The sequence below is a fragment of the Oncorhynchus kisutch genome, unplaced genomic scaffold (assembly GCF_002021735.2).
Source record: "Oncorhynchus kisutch isolate 150728-3 unplaced genomic scaffold, Okis_V2 scaffold3811, whole genome shotgun sequence".
NCBI lineage: Eukaryota > Metazoa > Chordata > Actinopteri > Salmoniformes > Salmonidae > Oncorhynchus > Oncorhynchus kisutch.
Genome location: NW_022265756.1, coordinates 105,001 through 125,000, shown reverse-complemented (window position 1 = coordinate 125,000; position 20,000 = coordinate 105,001). Strand labels below are relative to the sequence as shown.

At 45.9% G+C, this 20,000-nt stretch overlaps 1 protein-coding gene and 1 long non-coding RNA gene across 2 annotated transcripts in view; one reads left to right on the top strand and one right to left on the bottom strand.

Moving 5' to 3' along the window:
• Nucleotides 1–2,231, top strand: part of LOC116371882 (Krueppel-like factor 5) — a 29,369-nt gene extending 27,138 nt beyond the window's left edge. The window contains exon 4 of the mRNA XM_031821019.1: nucleotides 1,530–2,231. Within this exon, the coding sequence (XP_031676879.1) occupies nucleotides 1,530–1,708 (179 nt within the window). The 3' untranslated portion in view covers nucleotides 1,709–2,231. The remainder of the gene's footprint in view (nucleotides 1–1,529) is intronic.
• Nucleotides 2,232–3,840: 1,609 nt separating this feature from the next.
• LOC116371884 (uncharacterized) lies at nucleotides 3,841–4,483 on the bottom strand. Its single transcript, XR_004209057.1, has 3 exons — nucleotides 4,432–4,483; nucleotides 4,134–4,389; nucleotides 3,841–3,885 (listed from the first exon to the last, which is right to left on the bottom strand). It is a non-coding gene; the product is annotated as an uncharacterized LOC116371884 (long non-coding RNA).
• Between the last annotated feature and the right edge of the window lie 15,517 nt (nucleotides 4,484–20,000).

Genomic DNA, 20,000 nt, shown 5'->3' with positions numbered 1-20,000 from the left:
GTGGTGGTCTGGTCTGTTACTGTGGTGGTCTGTTACTGCGGTGGTCTGTTACTGTGGTAGTCTGTTACTGCGGTGGTCTGTTACTGTGGGGGTCTGTTACTGTGGTGGGCTGTTACTGTGGTGGTCTGTTACTGCGGTGGTCTGTTACTGTGGTGGTCTGTTACTGCGGTGGGCTGTTACTGCGGTGGTCTGTTACTGCTGTGGTCTGTTACTGCGGTAGTCTGTTACTGTGGTAGGCTGTTACTGTGGGGGTCTGTTACTGTGGTGGGCTGTTACTGTGGTGGTCTGGTCTGTTACTGTGGTGGTCTGGTCTGTTACTGTGGTGGTCTGTTACTGTGGTGGTAGGCTGTTACTGTGGTGGTAGGCTGTTACTGTGGTGGTAGGCTGTTACTGTGGTGGGCTGTTACTGTGGTGGGCTGTTACTGTGGTGGGCTGTTACTGTGGTAGTCTGTTACTGTGGTGGTCTGTTACTGTGGTGGTATGTTACTGTGGTAGTCTGTTACTGTGGTGGTCTGTTACTGTGGTGGGCTGTTACTGTGGTGGGCTGTTACTGTGGTGGTCTGGTCTGTTACTGTGGTGGTCTGTTACTGTGGTGGTCTGTTACTGTGGTGGGCTGTTACTGTGGTGGTATGTTACTGTGGTGGTCTGTTACTGCGGTGGTATGTTACTGCGGTAGTCTGTTACTGTGGTGGTCTGTTACTGCGGTGGTATGTTACTGTGGTAGTCTGTTACTGTGGTGGTCTGTTACTGTGGTGGGCTGTTACTGTGGTGGTCTGTTACTGTGGTGGTCTGTTACTGTGGTGGGCTGTTACTGTGGTGGTCTGTTACTGTGGTGGGCTGTTACTGCGGTAGTCTGTTACTGTGGTGGGCTGTTACTGTGGTGGGCTGTTACTGTGGTGGTCTGGTCTGTTACTGTGGTGGTCTGTTACTGTGGTGGGCTGTTACTGTGGTGGTATGTTACTGTGGTGGTCTGTTACTGCGGTGGTATGTTACTGTGGTAGTCTGTTACTGTGGTGGTCTGTTACTGCGGTGGTATGTTACTGCGGTGGTATGTTACTGTGGTGGTCTGTTACTGTGGTGGGCTGTTACTGTGGTGGTCTGTTACTGTGGTGGTCTGTTACTGTGGTGGTCTGTTACTGTGGTGGTATGTTACTGTGGTGGTATGTTACTGTGGTGGGCTGTTACTGCGGTGGTCTGTTACTGCGGTGGGCTGTTACTGTGGTGGTCTGTTACTGTGGTGGTATGTTACTGTGGTGGTCTGTTACTGTGGTGGTCTGTTACTGTGGTGGTCTGTTACTGTGGTGGTCTGTTACTGTGGTGGTCTGTTACTGCGGTGGTCTGTTACTGCGGTGGTCTGTTACTGTGGTGGTCTGTTACTGTGGTGGGCTGTTACTGTGGTGGGCTGTTACTGTTACTGAGTTTTTGCTGTAAGTCATCTTAACATGTCCGTCTCTCTCTCTCTGTCTCTCTGTCTCTCTGTCGTCTGTCTCTGTCTGTCTCTGTCTCTGTCTCTCTGTCTCTCTCTCTAGGTGAGAAGCCGTACAGGTGTTCGTGGGATGGATGTGACTGGCGTTTCGCCCGTTCTGATGAGTTGACTCGTCACTTCAGGAAACACACAGGGGCCAAACCGTTCCAATGCTCTGTCTGCTCTCGCTCCTTCTCCCGATCGGATCACCTGGCCCTGCATATGAAGAGGCACCAGAACTAACACACACACAAAACACTAGCTTGAATCACAAGGACATGCACTCAAATCAGGAAACGTTCAACCTAAACTGTACAGTGGTACAAAACCACTTTTCTGGAAGATACCTTATAGTCTTTATCTTGGCCAGGTCGCAGTTGTAAATGACAACTCGACTGGCCTACCTGGTTAAATAAAGGTGAAATTAAATTAAATAAGTCTAGACCAGTGGCTCCCAAACTGTGGGCAGGGACCCACTTTTGGACAGAACCCCCACCCCACCTAAGCCCCATTTTCACCCAGGAGAAACCCTGCATTGTCACGAATAATTTCAGAATTCTACAGTACATTTCTTGACATTGGTCACCAGTACATTCAGTTGAATGTGTTGAAGACGAGGGTGGTTATTCATCTCTGTTTTTATATTTAGTCTCTGTTGTTCTCCCACCGCTCAACCCTTATGATGGGTCGCGACTCAAGAGACTCCTCAATTTCTTTTTTTTGGGGGGGGGACAATGGGTTAGACTACAGTATAACTTATTATCTGGGGGGGGCTGGTTTAGACTACAGTATAACTGGGGGGGGGGGGGGGGGGGGGGCTGGTTTAGACTACAGTATAACTTATTATCTGGGGGGGGGCCTGGTTTAGACTACAGTATAACTGGGGGGGGGGGCCCTGGTTTAGACTACAGTATAACTTATTATCTGGGGGGGGCTGGTTTAGACTACAGTATAACTTATTATCTGGGGGGGGGGGCTGGTTTAGACTACAGTATAACTTATTATCTGGGGGGGGGGGGCTGGTTTAGACTACAGTATAACTTATTATCTGGGGGGGGGGCCTGGTTTAGACTACAGTATAACTTATTATCTGGGGCGGGGGGCTGTAACTGTTATTGATCTGTGATGGATGTCTTATGTGTTATTATGGTAGTCACCTTTTCATGTTCTCAAAGGGGAAGCGGTTCTGTGTTATTATGGTAGTCACCTTTTCATGTTCTCAACGGGGGCCCGGTTCTGTGTTATTATGGTAGTCACCTTTTCATGTTCTCAACGGGGGCCCGGTTCTGTGTTATTATGGTAGTCACCTTTTCATGTTCTCAACGGGGGCCCGGTTCTGTGTTATTATGGTAGTCACCTTTTCATGTTCTCAAAGGGGGCCCGGTTCTGTGTTATTATGGTAGTCACCTTTTCATGTTCTCAAAGGGGAAGCGGTTCTGCTGGATGTCTTATGTTCTGCGGTTAGCTGCACTAACAGGACTGTTTATCCTTTTAATTTAAAGGGTTTCAATTGGACGATGACATCTGGTACTGAATAGATGTCTCTCTATACTATATGGAGAACAGTCTCTCTCTCACTCTCTCTCTCTCTCTCTCTATACTATATGGAGAACAGTCTCTCTCTCACTCTCTCTCTCTCTCTCTCTCTCTCTATACTATATGGAGAACAGTAATACTGACAAGAGTTATAGGCTTCTCTCTAGATAGAGGGAGAGGCCATCAAAAATGTGATCATTATTTAAATCTAAGTAGTAGATGAGGTGAAGACTGGGAGATGAGCGACAGCCGTATAATTTATACAGATGTCTTTACACACAGGTGCATAGGATTTATCTGTGTCTCTCTCTCTCTCTCTCTCTCTCTCTCTCTCTCTCTCTCTCTGTCTCTCTCTCTCTCTCTGTGTGATTCTTTTATCTTTTTAATATCGGGTGTCCAATCAAAAACATGTATTTTGACCAATGGGTAAAATGTTAATTGTGTAGATGATACTCCTCTAGGAAAACCGATAGTCCAAACCTCTATCGTTGTCCAAACCTCCGCGTCTCTATCGTAATCCAAACCTCCACATCTCTATCGTAGTCCAAACCTCCACGTCTCTATGGTTGTCCAAACCTCCACGTCTCTATCGTTGTCCAAACCTCCACGTCTCTATCGTTGTCCAAACCTCCACGTCTCTATCGTAGTCCAAACCTCCACATCTCTATTGTTGTCCAAACCTCCACATCTCTATCGTAGTCCAAACCTCCACGTCTCTATCAGTCCAAACCTCCACGTCTCTATCAGTCCAAACCTCCGTGTCTCTATCGTAGTCCAAACCTCCGTGTCTCTATCGTAGTCCAAACCTCCACGTCTCTATCGTAGTCCAAACCTCCACGTCTCTATCGTTGTCCAAACCTCCACGTCTCTATCGTTGTCCAAACCTCCACGTCTCTATCGTAGTCCAAACCTCCACGTCTCTATCGTAGTCCAAACCTCCACGTCTCTATCGTAGTCCAAACCGCCACGTCTCTATCGTAGTCCAAACCGCCACGTCTCTATCGTAGTCCAAACCTCCACGTCTCTATCGTAGTCCAAACCTCCACGTCTCTATCGTAGTCCAAACCTCCACGTCTCTATCAGTCCAAACCTCCACGTCTCTATCGTAGTCCAAACCTCTATCAGTCCAAACCTCCACGTCTCTATCGTTGTCCAAACCTCCACGTCTCTATCGTAGTCCAAACCTCCACGTCTCTATCGTAGTCCAAACCTCCACGTCTCTATCGTAGTCCAAACCGCCACGTCTCTATCGTAGTCCAAACCGCCACGTCTCTATCGTAGTCCAAACCTCCACGTCTCTATCGTAGTCCAAACCTCCACGTCTCTATCAGTCCAAACCTCCACGTCTCTATCAGTCCAAACCTCCACGTCTCTATCGTAGTCCAAACCTCTATCAGTCCAAACCTCCACGTCTCTATCGTAGTCCAAACCTCCACGTCTCTATCGTAGTTCGATCTGTTTTTTATCCTTGTTAGAATGGCCAAAATGTGGGCGACTAAATCAATGGAGGCGCAGAGGAACAAAAGTGGTCAAAAATATAGAAAATAGCATTTGTGTCACCTAGGATAATTATCTACCAGGTTTTACAAAAAAAAAATTGTATTCGTCATCTTGTCTAATCCGGAGAACATAGAACAATATGAAGTTACGATGGGTATTGACGTGTAGTATTTGTTTATGTTTTAGTTTAACTCGTTTCATCTTAATGACAAGTTCCTGTTCTTTTTCCAAAGACTTCCTGTCACAACAAAAAACAACAACACGTGTTTCTCTAACTTGTCAACAGAGCACTGAGCAAACACCAAACTTTTTTCTTTTCTTTTTCAAAGCCTTTTACATTTTCATTGAGCCTTTTGCGACTTTGTAAACTTTGCGACCCTCAAAAGGTTTTTGGCGGTAAAACCGTTCGGTCAACGGAGTTCAGTGCTTTATTATCGGATGTTTTAGGTTACAAAATCACTTTTTTTTTTGTAAATAAAGTTAATTTTATTTCAGAGACCCCCCCCCCCCCCCCCCCCCCTACTGAATGATTCAGAACGTGAACAATCATATGTGTGTCTCGGTAAAAATGTAGTTTCTAACAAAAGGAAGTGAAATGTTTTCTCTGGGCAGAGTGGTGGGACATCCTATTATTGAATGTAATACAGAAGACCACATTGACTAGTATTCATGTCAACTAACATCCTGGAGCTTCCTGTCAACTAACATCCTGGAGCTTCCTGTCAACTAACATCCTGGAGCTTCCTGTCACGTCGTTTCATCCTAAGTATCTCTGGGGTCTTCTGAGCTCCACCTAAAAAGGTACTTTGATCAATTTGTATATGTCCCAAATGTCACCCTATATAGTACACTACTTTAGACCAGGGCCCTATAGAACCCTATTCCCTATATATAGTGCACTACTTTAGACCAGGGCCCTATAGAACCCTATTCCCTATATAGTGCACTACTTTAGACCAGGGCCCTATAGAACCCTATTCCCTATGTAGTGCACTACTTTAGACCAGGGCCCTATAGAACCCTATTCCCTATATATAGTGCACTACTTTAGACCAGAACCCTATTCCCTATATAGTGCACTACTTTAGACCTTGGCCCTATAGAACCATATTCCCTATATGTAGTGCACTACTTTAGACCAGGGCCCTATAGAACCATATTCCCTATATAGTGCACTACTTTAGACCAGGGCCCTATAGAACCCTATTCCCTATATATAGTGCACTACTTTAGACCAGGGCCCTATAGAACCATATTCCCTATATAGTGCACTACTTTAGACCAGGGCCCTATAGAACCCTATTCCCTATATATAGTGCACTACTTTAGACCAGGGCCCTATAGAACCCTATTCCCTATATATAGTGCACTACTTTAGCCCAGGGCCCTATAGAGCCCTATTCCCTATATATAGTGCACTTATTTAGTCCAGAACCCTATAGAACCCTATTCCCTATATAGAGTGCACTTATTTAGTCCAGGGCCTGTAGTAGTGTACTGTATAGAGAAATAGGCTGCCAATGGATACTAGCTGATACTATAATGAGAAGTCTTCCTAATATTTATTTAACGATACCTGGACAAGAGGGAATCCATCTTTCCTCAGATCGGCCATTTTATTCTGTGTAACTGAAATGCCTTAATGTAAATACCTGCTCTGTAAATAACGTTCTGATTTAATTCGTTTTTTTGCTCTTTTATTTTATTTTTTAAACAAAAGGGCAGAACTTACAAAATGCCCCGCATCAATGCCCTGTGATTTTGTTTGTTTGTTTTTAAATATTTTGATGATGGTATTGTTTTTATATTTGTAATTTGAACCTATTTTCTAGTTTCCCTTTTGGTAGAAATGAAACAAATAAAATTATAATCAAATAAATCTTGTCCATTTTTTGTCTTTTACATTTTGTTGTCATGATTGAAATGTCTTTTTTTACTGCGAGGGTCCGACGTAAGCAGACAAAGAAAGACTCTTATCCGGCGGGTTCCCCCAATAAGTTTCTCTTGTCATCTTTTCATGCCCAAGGGTTTCCCTAAACCTTCTCGTCTATGTTTACGTTGCAGGAAGTGCCTCCGCTCAGCACGTTAACATGTCTGTTACCAGTCGAGTTTAGGAGTTGAACCTGTTGTGCTGGTTTGACAGGTGTCTTACTAGGATCTTGACTCAACTTATTGTCATACCTCAGATCACAGAGAGATCTTAGAGATTTAAGAAGAGATTCGGTATCCTTTGAAAAATAGATTGAAAACATGATTGTGTTTTTACTTTTTTTTAAAGATTTTAAAGATAGTCTTTGGCTCGTTATACCATGTTTTAATGTGACTCAAAGAGGAAGAGCCATTCCTCAGGTGAGATCTGATAACTGACTGACGTGTTTTGGAATGTTTATCATGATTCTATAAATCATTCTAGAAGCGTTTTGATTCTAGAAGCATCTGATTCAGTAGACCGAAGACTGGCTTGGTTCCAGAGGATCATTCCAGAAGCTTTACTGTGAAACATTTACCTACTGGATACCATTCCAGTTTGTCAGCCCAGTTATCTAACCCCTCCTAGCTAGCTTTGTGAACTCCCTTCACTACATCTTTGTGAACTCCCTTCACTACATGTCTAACCCCTCCTAGCTAGCTTTATGAACTCCCTTCACTACATGTCTAACCCCTCCTAGCTAGCTTTATGAACCTTCACTACATGTCTAACCCCTCCTAGCTAGCTTTGTGAACTCCCTTCACTACATGTCTAACCCCTCCTAGCTAGCTTTATGAACCTTCACTACATGTCTAACCCCTCCTAGCTAGCTTTATGAACCTTCACTACATGTCTAACCCCTCCTAGCTAGCTTTGTGAACTCCCTTCACCACATCTCTAACCCCTCCTAGCTAGCTTTATGAACCTTCACTACATGTCTAACCCCTCCTAGCTAGCTTTATGAACCTTCACTACATGTCTAACCCCTCCTAGCTAGCTTTATGAACCTTCACTACATGTCTAACCCCTCCTAGCTAGCTTTATGAGCTCCCTTCACTACATGTCTAACCCCTCCTAGCTAGCTTTATGAACTCCCTTCACTACATGTCTAACCCCTCCTAGCTAGCTTTATGAGCTCCCTTCACTACATGTCTAACCCCTCCTAGCTAGCTTTATGAACCTTCACTACATGTCTAACCCCTCCTAGCTAGCTTTATGAACCTTCACTACATGTCTAACCCCTCCTAGCTAGCTTTATGAGCTCCCTTCACCACATGTCTAACCCCTCCTAGCTAGCTTTATGAACTCCCTTCACTACATGTCTAACCCCTCCTAGCTAGCTTTATGAACCTTCACTACATGTCTAACCCCTCCTAGCTAGCTTTATGAACCTTCACTACATGTCTAACCCCTCCTAGCTAGCTTTATGAGCTCCCTTCACTACATGTCTAACCCCTCCTAGCTAGCTTTATGAGCTCCCTTCACTACATGTCTAACCCCTCCTAGCTAGCTTTATGAACCTTCACTACATGTCTAACCCCTCCTAGCTAGCTTTATGAACTCCCTTCACTACATGTCTAACCCCTCCTAGCTAGCTTTATGAACCTTCACTACATGTCTAACCCCTCCTAGCTAGCTTTATGAACCTTCACTACATGTCTAACCCCTCCTAGCTAGCTTTATGAACCTTCACTACATGTCTAACCCCTCCTAGCTAGCTTTATGAACTCCCTTCACCACATGTCTAACCCCTCCTAGCTAGCTTTATGAACCTTCACCACCTGTCTAACCCCTCCTAGCTAGCTTTATGAGCTCCCTTCACTACATGTGGGCATCGGTCTCTGATTGGAGACGACTGGGCATCGGTCTCTGATTGGAGACGACTGGGCATCGGTCTCTGATTGGAGACGACTGGGCATCGGTCTCTGATTGGAGACGACTGGCCATCGGTCTCTGATTGGAGACGACTGGCCATTGGTCTCTGATTGGAGAGGTGTAGTGTCCTGTTGGTCTCTGGTCAGAGGTGTAGTGTCCTGTTGGTCTCTGGTCAGAGGTGTAGTGTCCTGTTGGACTCTGGTCAGAGGTGTAGTGTCCTGTTGGACTCTGGTCAGAGGTGTAGTGTCCTGTTGGACTCTGGTCAGAGGTGTAGTGTCCTGTTGGACTCTGGTCAGAGGTGTCGTGTCCTGTTGGGTATAGTGCGTCATTATAGACGTAGACTGGGAGTTGTCACTCTGACAGCGTACAACCTGCAGGATTCCTGCTGAGACACTGCTGCACATCAACACTGTTCTCCTTTGATGTGAGATCAGGAAACCATGAAAAAGGAAAACATTCTTTCATCGTTTAGGTAAAGAAAGGAAAGAAAGGGAATTCCCCCTGACTGACTCTCTCTCTCTCTCTCTCTGCCTCTCTCTCTCTCTGCCTCTCTCTCTCTCTGCCTCTCTCTCTCTCTCTCTCTCTCTCTCTGCCTCTCTCTCTCTCTGCCTCTCTCTCTCTCTGCCCCCCTCTCTCTCTGCCTCTCTCTCTCTCTCTCTCTCTCTCTCTCTGCCCCTCTCTCTCTCTGCCCCTCTCTCTCTCTCTGCCCCTCTCTCTCTCTGCCCCTCTCTCTCTCTCTGCCACTCTCTCTTGTTCTTTCTTTGTCGCTCCCTCTGCCACACTCTCTGCCTCTCTCTCTCTCTCTCTCTCTATCTCTCTCTCGGTCTCTCTCCCTCGGCCTCTCGGCCTCTCTCCCTCTGCCCCCCCTTCTCTTACCCTGTGTCTACATGTGTTCTTAGTTTGAGTCTCAGCATTAACCCTGGATGTAATGTACCCCCGTTGTCTAAAGAAAAGGAATGAGAGAGAAACAATGGAAGCTCCAGAGGACCCGATCAGACTCTTCCTCCTGAGATGTCCTCCTTCACATCTCCACCTCCTCCTCTCTTTCTTTCCATCTCTCCATCCATCCACAGAATCCTCTCTTCTCCCTGGAGAGGGGGTCCGGTTATTGTTTTAATGTACAGTCAGGGACCCTCCCACCCACTCAGTTTAAAGGTGACGATCAGACCAGATATATTTTCTCATAACCTGCTCATGCTGGATCAATAAGACTAAGGACTCATCCCAAATGGCACCCTTGTTCTCTACAGAGTGCACTACCGTCGACTAGTGTCCTATATGTCGGCCCTGGCCAAAAGAAGTGCTCTCTTCGGGTCGCGACCTCCTGTTAGCAGAACAATAGACAGTGTTCTGTACTGAGGGGAAAACACCCCAAACAGGGAGGGAGACTTATTATTTCAAGTGGAGGTCGTTAAGGTCAAGGAGAGGGGTTAGAAGGATGTACTGCCTGTTTTCTGTCATGAAGGGCTTTCTGACTTTACCATTGAGGTCGTTACAGTCGAGGGTGATGTGCCTTTTCTGTCATTGAGGTCGTCACAGTCGAGGGTGATGTGCCCTTTTCTGTCATTGAGGTAGTTACAGTCGAGGGTGATGTGCCCTTTTCTGTCATTGAGGTCGTTACAGTCGAGGGTGATGTGCCCTTTTCTGTCATTGAGGTAGTTACAGTCGAGGGTGATGTGCCCTTTCTGTCATTGAGGTAGTTACAGTAGAGGGTGATGTGCCCTTTTCTGTCATTGAGGTAGTTACAGTCGAGGGTGATGTGCCCTTTTCTGTCATTGAGGTAGTTACAGTCGAGGGTGATGTGCCCTTTTCTGTCAATGAGGTAGTTACAGTAGAGGGTGATGTGCCCTTTTCTGTCATTGAGGTCGCGTCTTCTCCCTGCCTCTTACCCGTGTCTCCTCCCTGTCTCTTACCCGCGTCTTCTCCCTGCCTCTTACCCGCGTCTCCTCCCTGGCTCTTACCCGTGTCTCCTCCCTGCCTCTTACCCGTGCCTCCTCCTTGCCTCTTACCCGTGTCTCCTCCCTGGCTCTTACCTGTGTCTCCTCCCTGCCTCTTACCCGTGTCTCCTCCCTGCCTCTTACCCGCGTCTCCTCCCTGCCTCTTACCCTCGCCTGATGGAGTCTCGTCATGATGCCTCCTCCCTGCCTCTTACCCTCGTCTGCTGTCTGCTCGTCATGATGCCTCCTCCCTGCATCTTACCCTCGTCTGCTGTCTGCTCGTCATGATGCCTCCTCCCTGCCTTTTACCCTCGTCTGCTGTCTGATGGAGTCTCGTCATGATGCCTCCTCCCTGTCTCTTACCCTCGTCTGCTGTCTGCTCGTCATGATGCCGCCTCCCTGCCTCTCACCCTCTTCTGGTGGCAGATGGAGTCTCGTCATGATGCCTCCTCCCTGCCTCTTACCCTCGTCTGCTGTCTGATGGAGTCTCGTCATGATGCCTCCTCCCTGCCTCTTAACCGCATCTCCTCCCTGCCTCTTACCCTCGCCTGCATCTTTCACCGCTGCTTCCTCTTTCGAGTCCCAAGGATTAGGGCCCCGGGGACTCTGTCCCTTTCTCTCTGTCTCCCTCTTTTCTCTCCCTGTCTCTCTTTTCTCTCTGTCTCTCTCTCTCTTTTCTCTCTGTCTCTCTCTTTTCTCTGTCTCTGTCTCTCTTTTCTCTCTGTCTCTCTCTCTCTTTTCTCTCTGTCTCTCTCTCTCTGTCTCTCTCTCTCTCTCTTTTCTCTCTGTCTCTCTCTCTCTGTCTCTCTCTCTTCTCTCTCTCTCTCTTCTCTCTTTCTCTTTTTTCAGAAGAGGTAACTTCCTATCATCAGGTCTAATTCACTGTGTTTTGTGTGTGAGATACCTATGTGTGAATCTGCACTCTCTATGGAGCTCCTAACTATGATATGAACTAATAGGATGACTAGCAGACCCTATGGAGCTCCTAACTATGATATGAACTAATAGGATGACTAGCAGACCCTATGGAGCTCCTAACTATGAAATGAACTAATAGGATGACTAGCAGACTCTATGGAGCTCCTAACTATGATATGAACTAACAGGATGTCTAGCAGACTCTATGGAGCTCCTAACTATGATATGAACTAACAGGATGTCTAGCAGACTCTATGGAGCTCCTCCCTATGATATGAACTAACAGGATCTCTAGCAGACTCTATGGAGCCCCTCCCTATGATATGAACTAACAGGATGTCTAGCAGACTCTATGGAGATCCTCCCTATGATATGAACTAACAGGATGTCTAGCAGACTCTATGGAGCTCCCACTATGATATGAACTAACAGGATGTCTAGCAGAGTCTATGTAGCTCCTCTCTATGATATGAACTAACAGGATGTCTAGCAGACTCTATGGAGCTCCCCCCTATAATATGAACTAACAGGATGTCTAGAAGACTCTATGGAGCTCCTGCCTATGATATGAACTAACAGGATGTCTAGCAGACTCTATGGAGCTCCTAACTATGATATGAACTAACAGGATCTCTAGCAGACTCTATGGAGCCCCTCCCTATGATATGAACTAACAGGATGTCTAGCAGACTCTATGGAGCTCCCCCCTATAATATGAACTAACAGGATGTCTAGAAGACTCTATAGAGCTCCTCCCTATGATATAAACTAACGGGATGTCTAGCAGACTCTATGGAGCTCTAACCCTATGAAATGAACTAATAGGATGACTAGCAGACTCTATGGAGCTCCTAACTATGATATGAACTAACAGGATGACTAGCAGACTCTATGGAGCTCCTAACCATGATATGAACTAACAGGATGTCTAGCAGACTCTATGGAGCTCCCACTATAATATGAACTAACAGGATGTCTAGCAGACCCTATGGAGCTCCTAACTATGATATGAACTAACAGGATGTCTAGCAGACTCTATGGAGCTCCCACTATGATATGAACTAACAGGATGTCTAGCAGAGTCTATGTAGCTCCTCTCTATGATATGAACTAACAGGATGTCTAGCAGACTCTATGGAGCTCCCCCCTATAATATGAACTAACAGGATGTCTAGCAGACTCTATGGAGCTCCTGCCTATGATATGAACTAACAGGATGTCTAGCAGACTCTATGGAGCTCCCCCCTATAATATGAACTAACAGGATGTCTAGCAGACTCTATGGAGCTCCTGCCTATGATATGAACTAACAGGATGTCTAGCAGACTCTATAGAGCTCCTCCCTATTATTTGAACTAACAGGATGTCTAGCAGACTCTATGGAGCTCCTAACTATGATATGAACTAACATGATGTCTAGCAGACTCTATGGAGCTCCCACTATGATATGAACTAACAGGATATCTAGCAGACTCTATGGAGCTCCTCCCTATGATATGAACTAACAGGATGTCTAGCAGACTCTATGGAGCTCCTAACTATGATATGAACTAACAGGATCTCTAGCAGACTCTATGGAGCTCCCACTATGATATGAACTAACAGGATGTCTAGCACACTCTATGGAGCTCCTCCCTATGATATGAACTAACATGATGTCTAGCAGACTCTATGGAGCTCCCACTATGATATGAACTAACATGATGTCTAGCAGACTCTATGGAGCTCCCACTATGATATGAACTAACAGGATGTCTAGCAGACTCTATGGAGCTCCACCCTATGATATGAACTAACAGGATGTCTAGCAGACTCTATGGAGCTCCTCCCTATGATATGAACTAACAGGATGTCTAGCAGACTCTATGGAGCGCCACCCTATGATATGAACTAACAGGATGTCTAGCAGACTCTATGGAGCTCCTCCCTATGATATGAACGAACAGGATGTCTAGCAGACTCTATGGATCTCCCACTATGACATGAACTAACAGGATGTCTAGCAGACTCTATGGAGCTCCTCCCTATGATATGAACTAACAGGATGTCTAGCAGACTCTATGGAGCTCCTCCCTATGATATGAACTAACAGGATGTCTAGCAGACTCTATGGAGCTCCTGCCTATGATATGAACTAACAGGATGTCTAGCAGACTCTATGGAGCTCCTCCCTACGATACAGCTCATAGATTGGGGTCATATCATACCCCTTATTTTATAGGACTATTTTACTATTTCCAAGGGGAAAAAAACAGCAACAACAAGATAATTAACGTTGAAAAAGGCTTTCTGCCCCATTTTATAACCAGTTCATATTGATTTCTGAGAAGTTTTGAGCTCAAAGTACCAAGTAATCAGTCATTCCACTATCAGCTAATGTTTTGGTAAATATCACCTTGCATGAACCTTTTAAATAGGACACTTTGTGTGTCCTTCTCTTTAGAGAGAACAACCAATCTATTTCTGTCTTTGTCCAGCAGTGACAACTGCAGAGTGAGGGCTTTTTGTGTCCTTATCACTGCTGGGTAAAGGTGGAGAATGGCCCATACGCGCGAACATGCAGGTTTTAGATTGCTGTCATTTAACAGACGCTCTCATCCAGAGAAACTACTGAATGCATACATTCTACTCTTCATCATTCATAGATACATTCTACTCTTCATCATTCATAGATACATACTACTCTTCATCATTCATAGACACATTCTACTCTTCATCATTCATAGATACATTCTACTCTTCATCATTCATAGATACATACTACCCTTCATCATTCATAGATACATACTACTCTTCATCATTCATAGATTCATACTACTCTTCATCATTCATAGATACATTCTACTCTTCATCATTCATAGATACATTCTACTCTTCATCATTCATAGATACTCTTCATCATTCATTTTTATTTATTTTTTATTTCACCTTTATTTAACCAGGTAGGCTAGTTGAGAACAAGTTCTCATTTGCAACTGCGACCTGGCCAAGATAAAGCATAGCAGTGTGAGCATACAACAAAGAGTTACACATGGAGTAAACAATTAACAAGTCAATAACACAGTAGAAAACGAAGGGGGGGTCTATATACAATGTGTGCAAAAGGCATGAGGAGGTAGGCAAATAATTACAATTTTGCAGATTAACACTGGAGTGATAAAAGATCAGATGGTCATGTACAGGTAGAGATATTGGTGTGCAGAAGAGCAGAAAAGTAAATAAATAAAAACAGTACGGGGATGAGGTAGGTGAAAAGGGTGGGCTATTTACCAATAGACTATGTACAGCTGCAGCGATCGGTTAGCTGCTCAGATAGCTGATGTTTGAAGTTGGTGAGGGAGATGAAAGTCTCCAACTTCAGCGATTTTTGCAATTCGTTCCAGTCACAGGCAGCAGAGTACTGGAACGAAAGGCGGCCAAATGAGGTGTTGGCTTTAGGGATGATCAGTGAGATACACCTGCTGGAGCGCGTGCTACGGATGGGTGTTGCCATCGTGACCAGTGAGCTGAGATAAGGCGGAGCTTTACCTAGCATAGACTTGTAGATGACCTGGAGCCAGTGGGTCTGGCGACGAATATGTAGCGAGGGCCAGCCGACTAGAGCATACAAGTCGCAGTGGTGGGTAGTATAAGGTGCTTTAGTGACAAAACGGATGGCACTGTGATAGACTGCATCCAGTTTGCTGAGTAGAGTGTTGGAAGCCATTTTGTAGATGACATCGCCGAAGTCGAGGATCGGTAGGATAGTCAGTTTTACTAGGGTAAGCTTGGCGGCTTGAGTGAAGGAGGCTTTGTTGCGGAATAGAAAGCCGACTCTTGATTTGATTTTCGATTGGAGATGTTTGATATGAGTCTGGAAGGAGAGTTTGCAGTCTAGCCAGACACCTAGGTACTTATAGACGTCCACATATTCTAGGTCGGAACCATCCAGGGTGGTGATGCTAGTCGGGCATGCAGGTGCAGGCAGCGACCGGTTGAAAAGCATGCATTTGGTTTTACTAGCGTTTAAGAGCAGTTGGAGGCCACGGAAGGAGTGTTGTATGGCATTGAAGCTTGTTTGGAGGTTAGATAGCACAGTGTCCAAAGACGGGCCGAAAGTATATAGAATGGTGTCGTCTGCGTAGAGGTGGATCAGGGAATCGCCCGCAGCAAGAGCAACATCATTGATATACACAGAGAAAAGAGTCGGCCCGAGAATTGAACCCTGTGGCACCCCCATAGAGACTGCCAGAGGACCGGACAGCATGCCCTCCGATTTGACACACTGAACTCTGTCTGCAAAGTAATTGGTGAACCAGGCAAGGCAGTCATCCGAAAAACCGAGGCTACTGAGTCTGCCGATAAGAATATGGTGATTGACAGAGTCGAAAGCCTTGGCGAGGTCGATGAAGACGGCTGCACAGTACTGTCTTTTATCGATGGCGGTTATGATGTCGTTTAGTACCTTGAGTGTGGCTGAGGTGCACCCATGACCGGCTCGGAAACCAGATTGCACAGCGGAGAAGGTACGGTGGGATTCGAGATGGTCAGTGACCTGTTTGTTGACTTGGCTTTCGAAGACCTTAGATAGGCAGGGCAGGATGGATATAGGTCTGTAACAGTTTGGGTCCAGGGTGTCTCCCCCTTTGAAGAGGGGGATGACTGCGGCAGCTTTCCAATCCTTGGGGATCTCAGACGAGATGAAAGAGAGGTTGAACAGGCTGGTAATAGGGGTTGCGACAATGGTGGCAGATAGTTTCAGAAATAGAGGGTCCAGATTGTCAAGCCCAGCTGATTTGTACGGGTCCAGGTTTTGCAGCTCTTTCAGAACATCTGCTATCTGGATTTGGGTAAAGGAGAACCTGGAGAGGCTTGGGCGAGGAGCTGCGGGGGGGGCGGAGCTGTTGGCCGAGGTTGAAGTAGCCAGGCGGAAGGCATGGCCAGCTGTTGAGAAATGCTTATTGAAGTTTTCGATAATCATGGATTTATCAGTGGTGACCGTGTTACCTAGCCTCAGTGCAGTGGGCAGCTGGGAGGAGGTGCTCTTGTTCTCCATGGACTTCACAGTGTCCCAGAACTTTTTGGAGTTGGAGCTACAGGATGCAAACTTCTGCCTGAAGAAGCTGGCCTTAGCTTTCCTGACTGACTGCGTGTATTGGTTCCGGACTTCCCTGAACAGTTGCATATCACGGGGACTATTCGATGCTATTGCAGTCCGCCACAGGATGTTTTTGTGCTGGTCGAGGGCAGTCAGGTCTGGGGTGAACCAAGGGCTGTATCTGTTCTTAGTTCTGCATTTTTTGAACGGAGCATGCTTATCTAAAATGGTGAGGAAGTTACTTTTAAAGAATGACCAGGCATCCTCAACTGACGGGATGAGGTCAATGTCCTTCCAGGATACCCGGGCCAGGTCGATTAGAAAGGCCTGCTCACAGAAGTGTTTTAGGGAGCGTTTGACAGTGATGAGGGGTGGTCGTATGACTGCGGCTCCGTAGCGGATACAGGCAATGAGGCAGTGATCGCTGAGATCCTGGTTGAAGACAGCGGAGGTGTATTTGGAGGGCCAGTTGGTCAGGATGACGTCTATGAGGGTGCCCTTGTTTACAGAGTTAGGGTTGTACCTGGTGGGTTCCTTGATGATTTGTGTGAGATTGAGGGCATCTAGCTTAGATTGTAGGACTGGCGGGGTGTTAAGCATATCCCAGTTTAGGTCACCTAACAGAACAAACTCTGAAGCTAGATGGGGGGCGATCAATTCACAAATGGTGTCCAGGGCACAGCTGGGAGCTGAGGGGGGTCGGTAGCAGGCGGCAACCGTGAGAGACTTATTTCTGGAGAGAGTAATTTTCAAAATTAGTAGTTCGAACTGTTTGGGTATGGACCTGGAAAGTATGACATTACTTTGCAGGCCATCTCTGCAGTAAACTGCAACTCCTCCCCCTTTGGCAGTTCTATCTTGACGGAAGATGTTATAGTTGGGTATGGAAATCTCTGAATTTTTGGTGGCCTTCCTGAGCCAGGATTCAGACACAGCAAGGACATCAGGGTTAGCAGAGTGTGCTAAAGCAGTGAGTAAGACAAACTTAGGGAGGAGGCTTCTGATGTTGACATGCATGAAACCAAGGCTTTTTCGAACACAGAAGTCAACAAATGAGGGTGCCTGGGGACATGCAGGGCCTGGGTTTACCTCCACATCACCCGCGGAACAGAGAAGGAGTAGTATGAGGGTGCGGCTAAAGGCTATCAAAACTGGTCGCCTAGAGCGTTGGGGACAGAGAATAAGAGGAGCAGGTTTCTGGGCATGGTAGAATATATTCAGGGCATAATGCGCAGACAGGGGTATGGTGGGGTGCGGGTACAGCGGAGGTAAGCCCAGGCACTGGGTGATGATGAGAGAGGTTGTATCTCTGGACATGCTGGTAGTAATGGGTGAGGTCACCGCATGTGTGGGAGGTGGGACAAAGGAGTTATCAGGGGTATGAAGAGTGGAACTAGGGGCTCCATTGTGAACTAAAACAATGATAACTAACCTGAACAACAGTATACAAGGCATATTGACATTTGAGAGAGACATACAGCGAGATACTCTTCATCATTCATACTACTCTTCATCATTCATAGATACATACTACTCTTAATCATTCATAGATACTCTTCATCATTCATACTACTCTTCATCATTCATAGATACATACTACTCTTCATCATTCATACTACTCTTCATCATTCATAGATACATACTACCCTTCATCATTCATAGATACATACTACTCTTCATCATTCATAGATACATACTACTCTTCATCATTCATAGATACTCTTCATCATTCATAGATACATACTACTCTTCATCATTCATACTACTCTTCATCATTCATAGATACATACTACTCATCATCATTCATACTACACTTCATCATTCATAGATACATACTACTCTTCATCATTCATAGATACATACTACTCATCATCATTCATAGATACTCTTCATCATTCATACTACTCTTCATCATTCATAGATACATACTACTCTTCATCATTCATAGACGCTCTTCATCATTCATACTACTCTTCATCATGCATAGATACTCTTCATCATTCATACTACTCTTCATCATTCATAGATACATACTACTCTTCATCATTCATAGATACTCTTCATCATTCATAGATACATACTACTCTTCATCATTCATAGATACTCTTCATCATTCATACTACTCTTCATCATTCATAGATACATACTACTCTTCATCATTCATAGATACATACTACTCTTCATCATTCATAGATACTCTTCATCATTGATACTACTCTTCATCATTCATAGATACATACTACTCTTCATCATTCATACTACTCTTCATCATTCATAGATACATACTACTCTTCATCATTCATACTACTCTTCATCATTCATAGATACATACTACCCTTCATCATTCATAGATACATACTACTCTTCATCATTCATAGATACATACTACTCTTCATCATTCATAGATACATACTACCCTTCATCAAGGTCCGATATCATGGGAGTAATCGACCACTTCCCTGTACAAATAGCTGATGTATAACCCAGCCCATTCGAAGGCTATAAAAGGTTCAACAGAGATTCGAGTCAAAGTTGTGGTTTTGTAAACGGACCAATGACTAACTACTACCAGTAAGGGTTAATGGCTGCAGTTCCAGACAAGAATAACAGTACAGTCGTCTTCAACCAGTCGTGAACATTCTCAAACACAACCCTGGTTAGAGCAAGCTGCTGTGGTCGATGTCAACCCAACACAAAGACAGTCCTGGTTAGAGCTGTGGTCGGGGTCAACCCACCACAAAGACAGTCCTGGTTAGAGCTGTGGTCGGGGTCAACCCACCACAAAGACAGTCCTGGTTAGAGCTGTGGTCGGGGTCAACCCACCCAACACAAAGACAGTCCTGGTTAGAGCTGTGGTCGGGGTCAACCCAACACAAAGACAGTCCTGGTTAGAGCTGTGGTCGGGGTCAACCCAACACAAAGACAGTCCTGGTTAGAGCTGTGGTCGGGGTCAACCCAACACAAAGACAGTCCTGGTTAGAGCAAGCTGCTGTGATCAATGTCAACCCAACACAAAGACAGTCCTGGTTAGGGCTGTGGTCGGGGTCAACCCAACACAAAGACAGTCCTGGATAGAGCTGTGGTCGGGGTCAACCCAACACAAAGACAGTCCTGGTTAGAGCTGTGGTCGGGGTCAACCCAACACAAAGACAGTCCTGGTTAGAGCTGTGGTCGGGGTCAACCCAACACAAAGACAGTCCTGGTTAGAGCTGTGGTCGGGGTCAACCCAACACAAAGACAGTCCTGGTTAGAGCTGAGGTCGGGGTCAACCCACCCAACACAAAGACAGTCCTGGTTAGGGCTGTGGTCGGGGTCAACCCAACACGAAGACAGTCCTGGTTAGAGCTGTGGTCGGGGTCAACCCACCCAACACAACCCTGGTTAGAGCTGTGGTCGGTGTCAACCCACCCAACACAAAGACAGTCCTGGTTAGAGCTGTGGTCGGGGTCAACCCAACACAAAGACAGTCCTGGTTAGAGCTGTGGTCGGGGTCAACCCAACACGAAGACAGTCCTGGTTAGAGCTGTGGTCGGGGTCAACCCAACACAAACACAACCCTGGTTAGAGCTGTGGTCGGGGTCAACCCAACACAAACACAACCCTGGTTAGAGCTGTGGTCGGGGTCAACCCAACACAAACACAACCCTGGTTAGAGCTGTGGTCGGGGTCAACCCAACACAAACACAACCCTGGTTAGAGCTGTGGTCGGGGTCAACCCAACAC